A 15,719-nucleotide genomic window follows, 5' to 3' on the forward strand; every position below is an offset into this window, starting at 1 on the left:
ATCACACCCTCTATAACCAAGCATTCACTGGAACTCCTGAAGTGTAAAAGAGCGACGAATCGAACATCAAGTCTAGTGTCTCTGCCTTTTCATGATAATACAGTAATCACTAAACCAGACCAGCCAACGGCTGAAGACAACCTTAAGACACAATGTGCGAGGTTACTCTAGGAAGACTGGGTTAGAGTAAGTGATAGGCACAACCACGTGATGCCGTAATAAATAAATTTATGAGTTGGGAATTGGAAATATTGTTACACATCCTTTTTTTAAAGGACAACTGCATCCATCCCTTCCCTAATTATACCTAATTCCGAGACTGGTATGTAAATAATGTAGAACATATAGGAAATTACTGAAAAACTGGCCAGCAAACGGCGCATTGCCAACAGGTGTTAAGTGGTCAGTGGTAGTCAAAAAGCCAACTAATTCCTAGTATCTTGCTATCTTAAAATTGTATACGTTAAGTAGTACCATTCTTTGAGAAAGACCTATCTTGTAAATATGACACTTCATACCAATCGTCAAATTCCCTCTCTAACTTAAGCTGATATATCTTATTTTATGGATTTCTTACGATCAATATTATCGTAATTTAACATTCTGAAATTTATAGTTATTTATCATATAATGATATCCTTTCGCTGTGAACTTGGACTACACTACACGAATGAAAATCTTACTTCACACACACCAACACACACACACATATTTTGATGTTACCTTGATGTTATGCTATGGTAAACATGAACACTTAATGCAAATTATTTTGACAAATCCTTCTACAACCCAAAACAATGTTTCAATTATCACAATCGTCTGAAAATAGTACATGTTAATTTCAATGCTTGTCATCTTTATACTACTAAATTACGGTTTAATCTGGATTTGAATTTAGCAATCCTTTCAGCCGTGAGGCTATATGAGACGGACAAACAGCTTAACGAATATGAATTATATGAGCTCCCACCTTGAATTGAACCCAGGTTCCTCACGCCAAAGATGCGTACGCTAACCATATAAGCTACGAGGAAATTCACGGTTTTAATATAAGAAACTTAAACTACCAGATACTGCATAGTATGAAATTCTTTTTCTTTTTTATTTTTTTAAGACACTTATTGTATTTAAAACTACGTAAGCTAGACGAACTATGGTTTAATTATTCTTTTTCCAAGTCTCATTTAATTAAAATATTCTATATACGTGCCACTCTTGTTTATTCAATCAAATAATTCTCTGCAAGAACTATGGTAATAGGCCCCAACAGGTGAAATTAAAATACCGCTAATTTTACAGTAATTATGTGATATCTTCAAATAGATAAAAGATAATCGAAAAGTGGAACAAGAGCTCCCTAGACAATACTATTTTACCTGACATACAGTTATCACGACTCACTTATCTGCTTTCGATTTCCAGTCATTTAGAAAATCGGCATTTATTTTCGCGTTTCTAAATGGGGACAAACGGAAAGCTACTAAGTGCCTCGTAATAACCGTATCTTATGCAAAATAATATTCTCTAAAAAGCGCTTGTTCCACTTTTTTTTTTTTTTTTTTTTTTTAATCTATTGGAAGATATCACATAATTACTGTATAATTTCGCACTGATAAGGCCTCTTAAGAATTCGTGAAATTTTAAATTATTATATCGAACAGCGATTCCTTTCATTCTGAATACGAATTTATTCAAAGCACTTTTACAATGAACCCATTTTCTTAGGCTTCTCATTGAATCGCCAAAGAACTGTTCATTCGCAGCAGTCAAATTACACTTTTTATGAAGTAATAAAAGTGACGCTTCCTTCATAATCAGAAATAAACATTAAATCATCAACAAATTATGTTACAATGCATTAGATATCAAACGTAAATTTTGTGAATTTTATTTTTTAAATTGGAGTTTGCAAAATGATGCATATTGCACTTACAATAATTCGTCCCACTTTTTCTTTTTTTAGTTTCAATGGTAACTGTCATCTTCATCAAACCTGTAAATATTACGTCTCTCCTCTACACCATGACCTGCTAGCGTCCATTGTACTCTTTAGCTGACCTTATCTGAAAATTTCTGTAGAATGCGAAGAGTTCATGTCACTATAATCTATATATTGGGAACTGAGGATTAAAACTTAGAAATATCATATGAAAGTCTCTACGTATCGGGCTTCATTTGTTGAAATTAACACAACTCTGCGTGTTAGTTGTCACAATTGACAAATTATATGGTCTAATAATAATGTGGAGTTAACGTCCTTCACGCAGTTCTGGTGTAAAGTATTCTGGATACCACTGACTACACAGGTTGATTCATTTATATAGAGCTGAAGTCAATGTGAAACTGTACCGCGCAATCGCAACCCATCGCCGAGAAATTGCCACAACTGATTGATTGAGTAGAATTTAATGGGTACGTTAGCATCGAGGCTATTGGTCCCCGTCACGATCAATACAACTGCTCAAACACGGACTGCATAAAATAAAATTTTAAAAACGATCATAGCAAAATTTAAGAAATGAAGAAAGTGCTGCAAAATAGAGATAAAAACCTGAAAGAAGAGCTAAAATAATGAATATATGAAATATTTTATATATATATATATAATCAATTACAAGAGTAAAAAAAACAATAAAAAGTGAGAACAAAAGATAAGATTGCAGAGCGATAAATAAAGCAAAGGGCTAAAAAAACTCAGAGAACGTGTGTAACATCAGAAAAGTGCATAAATATAAGTACATGCCCAACAAAATGGAGAACACTTTTTAATGCATGGTTACGCGTACGAAATCAGTCACGTTCTCTGAGATCTGAGTATTCAGGACATTCGAAAAGGATGTGTCGAATACTCAGTGGGATAATACATTCCTCACAATAAGGACGGTTCAAACCACGCAGCAAATAACTATGCGTCAGATGAATGTGTCCGATACACAAACGGAGCACTTCATCTCGGAGGGTGAGAGGATGTCTGCCAGTCTCCAAGGAGTAACGTCATGGTGTCGGGAGCGCAAGCAGACAGGGTCGTCAATATAAAGCAGACCACGGACACGACCCATAATCTGCGAAAGAACACTATTGACAGCGACAGAGAACAACATGACACTAAGTACACTCCTTGTGGAACACCATTTTCTTGAACAAAGTGCTCTGAAAAACTAGAGCCCACACGCCCTCTAAAATGTCACTCAAGGAGAAAACTCACAATAAATTGAGCCATATGCCCACGAAAACTCCAGACAAATAACTGTTTTAGTATACCGTGACGCCAAGTGGCGTCATACGCTTTCTTTAAGTCGAAGAAAATAGGAACAAGATGTTCGCCGTTGAGAAAGGCATAGTGAATCTGTCCCTCGAGATGAAGAGTGATTGACAGTAGTAGATCGGAAAGACCGAACTCTACTTTGATAGTTGCTCAAGAGTGAATTAGATTCCAAATACCACAAGATGATTATATACCATGCGTTCAAAGAGCTTACAAACGCAATTCGTTAGAGCAGTAGATCTATAGCTCATGGAACTAGTTGCGACTTTCAATGGCTTCAAGATGGAAGGAACCAGTGTCACGTCAACGGGGAGGGAAAAATTCCTCGGACTTAATGCCACTACACAGTTGTAGTAATGCGAGCTGTGAATCGCGGGAGAGGCTGGGTAACATATCATAGGAGATACAATCAAGCCCTGGAAAAGTATTGGACGATTCACTAAGAGCAGAATCAAACTCAACAACCGTGAAAGGACCATTATAGGGCTCACTATTGGCATTACGGAAATTTAATGGATTCCACTCTGGCTGAGGGCGAAAACGAGCAAAAGCTGGAGGATAGTATGCAGACTCCAGAGATAGGCGCAAATTAGTGACCCAAAGCGTTAGCCATCTCTGAAGGGATAGTTTCTAAGACACCACTCCAGATAAAGCAGCACACCAAGGTAAAAATTATTGCCAGTAAAAGACCGTTCCGACGCCACACAGTAGACATTGGTGTTCAACTACTGAGGAAAGAAACATAATTCTTCCAGCTCTGGCGGTTCGAGAGTTTTACAAGACATAGATATAACTCAAGAACGCAGAATGCGAAATTGCTAGATATTTTCGGCAATTGGCTGACGATGTAAAGTGCCAAGAGCTCACCAACGTGCCAGGGCAGCCTTACGGAGTTCCGCAGACTATCATGGAACTTGCCAGTGGGGAGCGTCGTCAATGCATTCTCCTACAATGAGATCACGAGCAGCATCGAGAACAGTTTGCTCGAAATCCTCTGCTACAGCTGCTATACGGAGATTATGGCAATAAAACTCATTGAATTCTCGGAATTTATGCCAGTCAGCACGCGCCAGACTGAAGAGTAACGGAGGGGCAAGAGGAAGACCTTCGAGGAACAACGGAAAGTAATCACTGCCACAAAGATCGGGAATGCATTATCCATGTCAATGACACCGAAAAATCAGCACTGCATATGGAGAGGTCGACACTGCAATAAGTGCCATGGGCAGTGGAGAGATGAGTAAGAATGCCATCGTTGAAGATGAGAACCTACTTTCATCAAGAAATTCCGTTACCCGTCGCCCACGATCGTCAGTGCGTACAGTATATACGTAAATTCAAAATGTTTGCAACGTATATTCATTAAAAAAAAAAAAAATGTCACATTAGTACAAAATAAAATTAAATATTTGGACCAACTCAAAGACCAACTAAAGGTAATTTTTGATCTACGATTAAAAAATGGTTACAACATAGAAACTATTAAAAAATGATTACAATATAGAAAAGTTGGATTATTGAAAAAGAAGCAAGATTTAGAATTATTAAAGAACCCTAAAAAACAAAACTAACAAAAATAGACATCATTCTACTATGACCCACCTTGACTTATGGAATCCAAAAAATAACTAATAAATTTGATTTCGAAGTACAGGGTGTCTACTGAAATTCCAAAATGAAATTTCGTGACTTTTTCGTGACCTTTTCTTTACCAAATCACACAATTTCCTAACATTCTCAAGGGCGAATTTGGGTGCAAACTAGGCCGAATTTTCATCCATGCGATAGAAACGTACTTTGCTAGCGATTTGGTAGCGTCTAAAGCCGACCATAGACGTTTTTGGTGGTGAATTTTGGCGTTTTATAAAACAACATTTTCCAATCTGTACTTACATTTATACAGTTAAAAAAAATCGTGACCCAAAAGCTAAATTTCGTGACTTTTTCGTGACATTCTTGACTTTCGTGACCGATAGACACCCTGAAGTATTACTCGTAAGTTAGAAAAGTCACTTACAAGGTTTATAATAATACAATATGTAGCATTATGAATCGAAGAAGAAAGATTCAACAATTCTACAATAGTCTGTGCCATCTACGATAGTTTACACAGGAATTCCACAAAGGACGTTACCAACAAATTAACACTGGAACATATAATCTGCCAGTAATTCTATACAAAAACTTGTATGTAACAATTTTATTTTCCAATTTCTAATATATACAGCGCTTATAACAATAACAACACTTTGCAATCTACAGAAATTTTCACGTAAGATAGTGAGTAAAATTTACAATGGATAGAAAAAGCAGGTCAAAAAAATAGAGAAGGGACGAAGCATCCACAAGCACAAAGATTCATCCAGTCGGTAAAGACACTAGTTTAAATTAAAACTGTACGTACTCAAAATATTATTCAAAAGTGAGAGCATCAGGTACGTTCCTTTATTGTTCATTTTAAGATCTATTTAGCAGATTTCCTGGTATCTCACTCTTTTTTCAGGAAGAGAACGTACACGTTTATAAGCAATTTTCGAGATATAAGTTACTAATTCAAACAAAAATGAATCTGAGAAAACTACATGCATATTACGCTAAGATTTTGTCTTTTTTTATTATTATTGTTGTAGATTATCAGTTTTCAATACAGTCATTATGTAAAACGAGGACCTACAGTTAAACGCAGTTCGAACCATATGAGCTCCCATTCGGAATCGAGCCCTGAGTTTCCACTCCAAGGACAGAACAAGCCTAAAGATTACCAACATAAATAATTCTTGAAACATTCATCTCATATAGCTGATTTATTGACTTCGCCTTCTATCAGCTAATTACTGTAGTGATGATGATGGAAATTCTATATTTATAACCTACAGTTCGGTAAGCATGCGGCTCTAATTGGATTTGATTGGTTGATTAACGACAGTTTTAAAACTTTTCTCTCTTGCAACGAGGATATGAGATGGGACTTACCTACTGAAGTGTATTCCGAACTACTATTCGGATTTGTATCGAAGACCGGAAAATCTATCGAACTCACGCCTTAGCCATTTAATCACGAAGAGTCACCCTCCAACTGAGAGAGAATTTGTCATTTGATTGCTTTTGACATTACTATCACGATACAAAGTGGTTACTTTAAAATTAGAAAAAGCATAAAATTTCGTTTATTACTGTACCGGTTAATTCAAATGTAGGCTGAAGGTGGTTAAAACGGTAAATATACCCTCGGACAATTAACAACTGAAATGTATCGCTGTCTTCATTTAAGTTACCGTTTGTATTTGTCTGCTTGTATCAAATTAAAGTGGTATATAGGATTTATTTTCATATACAAGCAACACTCGAATTATAGTGATTTGTATTATCTTGAACCTTAATACACAATGAAATTTACAATAAGCTGATTATCGAGTTGGTAAGACATAAACGTAGGATATGTGCAGAGGATGATTACTAACATTAACTAACACTAATGATAACCATTTGTAAATTTTATATATATATGTAGGTTTGAAAGTTAATTAACTCAATTAGCGTTTTTTATGTATTACAGCAGAATGCCATACTCAGCTCTTGTTAGAGAGGGACGACGATTTCCATATTATCTAGCAGAAAAAAATTTTTAAAAATCCCAACTTACCTTTCTGCAGATGTGTCTTCATTTCCTGCATCAGAAGCTTCCTCTTTTTGATTTGTATCTTCTGACGACGCAGACACGTCATCCTTCTTTTGTTTCGGATTCACAACTTTCACCACCATGATCTTTAAACCTTTGTTCTTCTTAGCCTTTAATAATAAAATAACAGTTTCATTTATAAAAGCAGCCATAAGCTCACTATAACACTCTACATCTTATGGAACAAGCTGAATAAAAAATACAAGTGACTGCTACTATATATATCTGATTATTATTATTATTATTATTATTGGATTTCAAGTTAATTTTCTAATTGATGGTACTAATACTTGATGTCCAGTAGCCACGGAGCAGGAACAAATGAAAAACTACCCTTATTGTCTGATGAACCCACTGTCAAGATTACTATGTAGACTCCATCACGATTGGAACTCGACTTAAGCACTTAATTCTAGAATTGGAATACTCAAGGTTTAAAGGATTACCACCTTACAAGCAACATAATTCGAACTATATGCAAGCCACAGATTGTCCTAAAAATTGTCCCAAGGTTTTAACTTTAAAAAAAAACTTCCTTAAGGAGAAACCAAGTATTTGAAGCGTTAGCGACGATGATACATCCACTTACTTTGAAGTAACATCCCTCACAATCGCTAACTTTTTTCACAAGCTCCTAATTGTTTTGTTATTCAGCTCGTATTAGAATTTTGTGATTCAATTACTGGAAACAATTAATCTCCTAGCTTTTTTTCCTTTCCTTACAATAAACATGTGTATCTATTTTTCAGTACTTTTAGGATTGACGATTAGAGATAGAAAAAAGTAAATCAAAAAGCAGGGAAGTAGCTGAAGCGTGATTGTAGTGTAGGAATGCTGGGTCACGTGACATGATACTGTTACCAAGCTGAAAGTAGATCTTGTGGAAACGACCAAGCTCATAGAACGAATAGACCAATAAATGTTCAGGAAAGCGAAGTAGAGCTGGATTAACACACTCTCGCGCTCTAGACTATACTTTCGTAGCCTCCTCTCCCTTTCAAAAGTGTAATGTAATTTCAAATATGTTTCTACTTGCCGAATTTGAAAGTGCTGCTGTCCATTTGGTTTTCATACATAAAGGGAATTTTATATTCTGATCTCCAAAATGGCAAAATCATATAACCTGTAATGCAGTGAAAACGGACATGGAAAATTTCTAGTATAATTTATTTACTCTGTAATACTCGTATACAAAGCTGGGGGAGAAAGCCAAATGTCACCCAGGCTCCAGTCTACTAAATCTAGACGCTAATCCGGACTTGGAGTGAAGGACTAATAAATAGAAAACTTCAGTGAAAAAAACGATTAAGTAATAATGAATGGATTAACGAAAAAAAAAAAATTAACAAAATAAGTGGGGATGGGAACATACCTACATTACCATTCTATCTGTGTGAACCGCCACCTTTAGTCCTAACCTTTTATAATACCCTACCCCACTACACTCACAGAATTTCCCATACACTATTTTACATCTTAGTCAATTTCTTTATTAATTACATTTCTATATATTTTTTATTTTGTATTATTTTATTATTCATGCTTATAATTTATTAGTTTTGTTAACTACTCATTGATTTATATATTTTCTTCTTAAGTTATATGAATTTTCATAAGGCTGGTCATAAATAGAATGATATTTTTTTGTCGTTAGATTTATTTTTGGGGTTTATTTTGATGTTTCTTTAAAAATTCTAAAATTTCCTTCTTTTCCAATACCAACTTTTCTATGTTGTAATCATTTTTTAATCGTATATCAATCAATTGGCCTTCGAGATCTAGTTCTAATGAAACCATTCGGTACACCCTTAAGAAAAAGCTGGTACAAATATTTTGATTTCATTTTGCACGAATGTGCCAATTTTTTATGAATATAGGTCACGGTTCTATATAGTGTGTGTTCGGATGAAAATATACCAATAAGAAATGAGTTGATTTTAACGTCCCTTTCAGCAGCGAGGCTATATGAGACGGGACCTACTGATTAACGTGAAATCGGAATTACATTAGCTCACGCCGGGAATCAAAACCGGGTCTCCCACGCCAAAGGCGCGTACGCTAACCGCTTAGCCACGAATGAGCTCTATACCAGTAAGAAATTTGAACTCGAGAACCAATTCCATTATTATTATTCCTTTGCTCTCTCGCACTCTTACCAACTCACCCATCTCATTAGTTGTACATTCCTTTACTAAAATCTATTTTATTTCAGGTTGGTAAGATTATCAGGCGATCCTGCACTCTAACATGGTGTCTGCTTTAATGCTTCACAACTACTTTTGCTTCTTTTTTATATTTCCCCTCTCTATTTGATGAAACTTACAACAAAAGAACTTATATGTATATATATTTTTAGTGTGTGAGATAACTCCTAGGACCGCACTGGAATACCGCTTCTCGTCAGATCAGCGAACTCAAGCATCTTAGGTGTGATAAGAGGAAAGATGGGTGACCGGTCATACTCACCATATGGTGTTCGAGTCAACCCATTTGAAATCACTCAATGAGGTTGTTAACAACATTTACTATGTTGTAATTTTTGTATATCAAGTTGAACTACAGGGTGTTTCAAAAAGAATATCGAGGTTTTAAGGCATTGTAGTATTTACTACAATTAACTTACAATTACACTAGTTAACAAATTTAAACTTTTTGTTTGTTACATGAGAAAAATCACCTGATCTCAAAGGAACTTTTTGCGCTGAATTCGAATATGCACTCGGTTTCTCTCCATCACGTACGATTTTCCCGTAACAGAGGGATTTTCGGGAAATTCCCTCAAAAATTTCCCTTTTTCAGATATTTTATTCCCCTAGCTCCTGTCCCCTTACATATAGTAACATAGAAATTATACCTAAGTATACCTTGATTTATATTTAATAAACCCTAAAAGTTTCGTAAAAATCGCTTTGTTCTTTCTAGAGAAATAAATATATTTGTATGTATACTGTGTGTTTAATAAAAATCATTTTTGTTGATTTTTTTGATTTAAATCGATTTTTTTGATTTAAATCAAATCTTTATCCTGGTATAATACAAGTCGCGAATTGAAGATAAAGCATTAGGAATTAGTATTAAATGCTAATTATGCCATTTAAGTGAAAGTATTGGGGTTGAATTTTGAATTGTCCCCAATCGTTAACCTATATCAATCCCAAACAATGTTTCTTAACCCTTTTAAATTATGGCTCTTTTTAAAGGTAAATTATATAGACTTTCAGTCAAGCAGCTACATCACCATCCCTATTTATCCTGGGATCATGGCACATGCATCACTCTCTTTAGAATAGAACAGCTTTTGAAACGGTAACATTCACATTTCCTTATCATGTCCCTGAAGCGGGAAATTTTGAGAGTAATCGGCATTTTTTTAAACTTTTTTTTTTTTAATTTGGTCCCCTCTGGATACCCCTGTGTTACAGCACGGATTTCAAACTCAACTGGGAAATTCTAAGGGGTGTACTAAATGTGTGTACAAAATTTCAAGCTTCTCTTTTGAGTAGTAAGAGTGAGGAAACTATTTAACAATGAGCTAAGAACATTCCCACAATGCCCCAGATGACCCGGATTTAATATAAAAAATTCCTCAGACATCCCTATTTATTCTAAGATCATGATTTGTACATAATTCTCTTCAGAATAAAACAAATTTTCAAACAGTACCCTTTAAATGTCTTCATCATGTATCTGGGGCGGGTAAATCACGAAAAAAGGAATTTTCTGTTAAAAATGTCTTTTTTTTTAATACCTCTGTGGACCCCTTCCCCTGTTTTAAGACAGAGATCTGAAACAAATCTGAAAAATACTGAGGGGTGCACTGAGTAAATGTGCAAAATTTCAATCTTGTAGGTGCAAAAGTAAGCCCGTGAAAAATAATATTCCCCAAATACCCCAGATTCCAGTATAAAACAGGATCTCAGGTAACAGTTTCCTGAGACATCCCTATTTATCCTAGGAGCATAGTGCGTACATTATTTTCTTCAGAATAGAACAGCCTTTCAAACGGTACCATTCATATGTCATCTAAGACGGGAAAATCACGAAAAAAGCTATTTTTTGTTGTTAAAAATACCCTTTTTTAAACATTTTTGCCCCTCTGGACCCCGCTGTTTCCACGCAGAGATCTGAAAACATTGAAAATTATTAAGGGGTGCACTGAACGAGTGTGCAAAATTTCAGTCTTCTGAATGCAAAATGTAATCCGCCAAATAATAATAATAATAATAATAATAATAATAATAATAATAATAATAATAATAATAATAATACCACCCATAACAAAAATATCTTTTTAAATTTATGACGTCATCACACACTATGCCTCAACGCAGAAAGGCGTGGCAGGGTTGGCAAAAACCATGGTTTTTATTGAAAAAAAAAACACCAAAAAATCAGTTTTTTTTGTTTAAACCTGGTTTTTTGGTTTAAACCAGTTTTTTGTAAATTAAATAATTTACTCTATGTATTTATATCACATATGAACAGAAATAAGTTTGTTTCACTTTGGTGTTATTATGCGACAACCGGGTTGTGCTGGAACGGATCACATAAGCTTAAAGCGGAGTCCAAACCGTTTCTCGTCTCTTACATCCGAAACAAATTGTCCTCCATTTGAACTTGAAAACTGGACAAATTGGCCACAAATGCGATACGTCTGCCGACTCACTCACGAAGGACCCCTGATACGTTGTACTGATCTTTACATACTTTTAATATAATTGTCTAATTGTCAAGAGTCATTTCAGAAGGACAAAAAGATAAACAGTTGCACAATTGAAACCATTATACAGAATTACATATGGACAGTTTCAAAATACTGCAGAGTACAGAACTAATTTAGTCCAAATTAGTTCACTACGACTTTGATTAATCCAAGTTAAAGAAATACGACTTAATTTGCATACCAGTAAAAAAAGTGAATAAAAATAAGAATTATTTGAGTCGACTTTGGCTCTGACCCATTTATACATAAATAGATACCAAAGATATTTCTGATTTCAGTAAATGCCTCTCGGGGGGTTTGTATGACCCCCCTTCCCCAAAGTACGATATTTTGATGTATATTATCAATAGTAAACATTACTAAAACGATACAATATTTGGAATTTTCCTTTGATTGCAATTGCATAACAATAATAACAAACTAATAAAAAAATCACAAAAGAAACATTCATAACCTTACAAAAAAGTTGCTTTTGTAGTATAGGGCTAATTTCTTTGAGTAATGAATGGGGAATTTAAATTTGAATATAATAGGAATAATATGCGGGAGTGACATGCGATAACCCACTAATGTATGTGTTGAAGATTTTACGAAAACTTACACTTTTACAAACATTTTTCGTTTTTTTGCATGGTTTAAACCAGCCAACCCTGCGTGAAAGCATATGTAACGTGTTCTAAAATGCCTCCAGCCTTACAGAAAACGAAGTAAAATGCCTTATTGGTACTTTTTAAATTGAATAATGAAGATTCTACCATATCACCTAAAAATAGGTGATATAATTTAAAAGGTCAAGCATTAAGGAAAAAGTACAGCAACGTTTATCAAAAAGACACTTTTTTTTTTTTCACAAAAGTTGCTGATATTTGGCAGGGGCCTATTTTTAAAAACTCAGAACCAGCTTGCGGCATGAAATACATAAATTTCGCCTAAAGTTATAAAATTAACAAAAAAAAAAAAAAAAAAAAGGGATAGGACCCCTCTAAATACGCACTATTATCTGAGGACAAACAAACAGACACGCACAAAAAAGAATTTTCGTCTTAAATGTCAATGGTGATTTCCCCGTTGGAATAGTTAATGATTTTAAAACCCAAACCCAATGTTACGAAAAGAAGAAAGAAGGATTGCTCCGTTACCTGTTCAAAACGGGATTTTCCCTAATCATCCTCTGCATGACACTTGTTTTCATACTATACTGTACATTTGAGTCTCATTGTATTATGATTATTAACTTCCATAATCGAAATAACAGAACAGAAACGGGATTTTACTTATTTTCATTTTAAATTAATTTATTTAGGAATTCGATTTAAATCAACGATTTTTATTAAAAAAATCAAGTGATTTAAATCTTGATTTAAATCGTGATTTAAATCAGACTGATTTAAATCAATCCACCCTGACTGTGTGCACTGTTTATTGCACCTGATAGTAATGCTTTCAGATCTCCTGAGTTGGGGTAAAAACGATTTGCTTTATTACTACAAACACAGACATAAAAATGAATATTTACAATAGTCAACAACACACTTGGAACTTATTGGATGCAGAAACGAACATATCAGTGTACAGGAAAAGGCATGTTCAATTTTCAAGCTATTTCTCAATGCAAGATAATGTGTGCGTATGTACGGATATAAATGGGTTGATGGCGGAGCTAGGAATTCCTTACGTTCCAGAAGAATGGAGGTTATTTATCGACGCGTCAAAGGTCAGCCTTAAAGCTGTCCTTTTACATAATGGAAATAAAAAACCTTCTATACCACTTGCGCACTCAGTGAAGATTAAGGAATCCTATGACACCATGTCAACTTTGCTAAATCTTATAAATTACAAGACCATTGTTGGCAAATATGTTGTGATCTCAAGGTAGTTGGTATTTTATTAGGACTGCAGTGCAGTTACACGAAGTACCAATGTTTTTTATGTTTACGGGATAGCCGAGCTGATGACAAACATTATGAAGTGAAGGAATGGGAACCTAGAGTGAATTACGTACCTGGAGAATGCAACGTCAAATACGCTCCTTTGGTAGATCCTAATAAGATATTACTACCGTCACTTCATATCAAGTTAGGACTTATGAAAAACTTTGTCAAAGCCATGGACACATCTGGTGAAGGTTTCAAGTATTTGCGAGATAAATTCCCTAACCTGAGTGATGCTAAGATTTCAGCGGGAGTGTTTATTGGTCCCCAAATTAGGAAATTAATGCTTGATGATAGCTTTGACAGCAAGTTAAACAGTGCTGAGCTAGCTGCCTGGACAGCATTTAAGTGTGTTGTGCGCAACTTTCTGGGCAATAACAAAGCTGAGAGTTACACAGAAATCGTACAGGACATGATACAGAAATACAAAGAGTTGGGTTGTAGGATGTCTTTAAAAATCCACTTTTTGCACTCCCACCTCAGCTTCTTTCCTGCTAACCTAGGTGTTCTCAGCGACGAACAGGGGGAAAGATTCCACCAAGATATAATGGCAATGGAGAAAAGGTACCTGGGATGGGATCCTTCAATGATGGGGGACTATTGTTGGGGTCTTGTTAGAGAATGCAACATTTCTTACAAAAGAAGGAAGTAGTGTACGTTTTTGTAACCCAATGGAAGTTTCATATATTGTGATAGTTTTGATTGTCTTTTCATGACCTTTTGGTACATTTGTATTATTGTTTATTGTAAATTGTCACACTTGTAAATTATATTGTATTATATTTTATGTGTTTGTGGTAATAAAGCAAAACGTTTTACCTCAACTTAAGAGATCTGAAAGCATTACTATAAGGTGCAATAAACAGTACACACAGTATACATACACACACATTTATTTCTCTAGAAAGAATAAAGCGATTATTACGAAACTTGGAGGGTTTGTTAAATATGAATCAAAGTATACTTACGTATAATTTCTATGTTAGTATATGCAAGGGGACAAGATCTTGGGGTGTAAAATAAACGAAAAGGGAAATTTTTGAGGGATTTTCCCGAAAATCCCTCTGTTACGGGAAAATCGTACGTGATGGAGAAAAACCGAGTGCATATTCGAATTCAGCGCAAAAAGTTCCTTTAAGAACAGGTATTTCCTTTTATGTAACAAAACCTTTGTTAAATAGTGTTATAAATAATACATCAAATGACAGAGCAACTCAAACAGTTTTGTACGCCCATATGCGAATACACAGTTTCTTCTATTTGCTGTTAGAAGGCACTAGTGCCAAAGACTAGTGAGTAGAAAGCTTTTTGTATTTTACATTTTGCAAAGACTGAATCTGTAGTTACTATACAACTGTCTGTGTGGAGAATTTTAAGGAGACGCTTCCAACTACATCCTTATCGCTTACAGCTGTTACAAGCCCTTAAAGCCTAAAGACTACGCTTTACGTGTCTGCTGAAATCTTGCTGAATGACGATGCAGATTTTCTGGGTCATGTTGTCTTCAGTGATGAATCGACATTTCACCTCAAGTGGTGATGTGAACACTCACAACGTTCGCATCTGGGAGTCAGTAAATCCCCACGAGATGGTACAGTTGCAACGAGACTTCCCTAAATTGAATGTGTTTTACGCCATATCCCGGCGGAAAGTTTATGGGCCTTTCTCGCTTATCGACTCAATGTGTGTCGTGTGACGAATGGTGCTCACACTGAACACTTCTAGCGAAAACTGTTTGAGTTACTCTTTCATTTAATGTATATTTATAATTGTATGTTAAATGTAATAAATACTACAAAACCCTAGAACCCCGGTATTCATTTTGAAACACCCTATATACCTAGAGAGTTGAAAACTGGCATTCATTCATTCATTTTTTTTAAATGTTCAGTTTTCTTTTGAGTAGCCACTTTGGATAGGCGTGTCAGCCTATTTTGCTATTTACAAAAGTTTGGGGTAAACGCTGTAGCTCCGTTAATTTTGAAGATATTAATTCAAACATAAACCATTTGAAAGAAAATTAAATGTGCAACATTTAAAGTTCTATGCACATTTAAGCCTACTGTACTACAAGTACCTTGGAAGAATTGTTGGAAGTGAAGTCTAGAAAAGAGAAATGTC

The 15,719-nt window shown here is 35.0% G+C and overlaps 1 protein-coding gene across 4 annotated transcripts in view; it reads right to left on the minus strand.

Annotated features, from left to right (window-relative positions):
• The window catches only part of LOC145663968 (uncharacterized), a 129,980-nt gene that overhangs the window by 77,977 nt on the left and 36,284 nt on the right, over positions 1-15,719 (minus strand). For all 4 annotated transcript variants that reach the window (XM_081730209.1, XM_081730208.1, XM_081730207.1 and 1 more), the window contains exon 6: positions 6,909-7,054. In XM_081730209.1, the coding sequence (XP_081586335.1) occupies positions 6,909-7,054 (146 nt within the window). The remainder of the gene's footprint in view (positions 1-6,908; positions 7,055-15,719) is intronic.

Source organism: Thermobia domestica, chromosome 11, assembly GCF_964235325.1.
Source record: "Thermobia domestica chromosome 11, izTheDome1.hap1.1, whole genome shotgun sequence".
NCBI classification, from domain to species: domain Eukaryota; kingdom Metazoa; phylum Arthropoda; class Insecta; order Zygentoma; family Lepismatidae; genus Thermobia; species Thermobia domestica.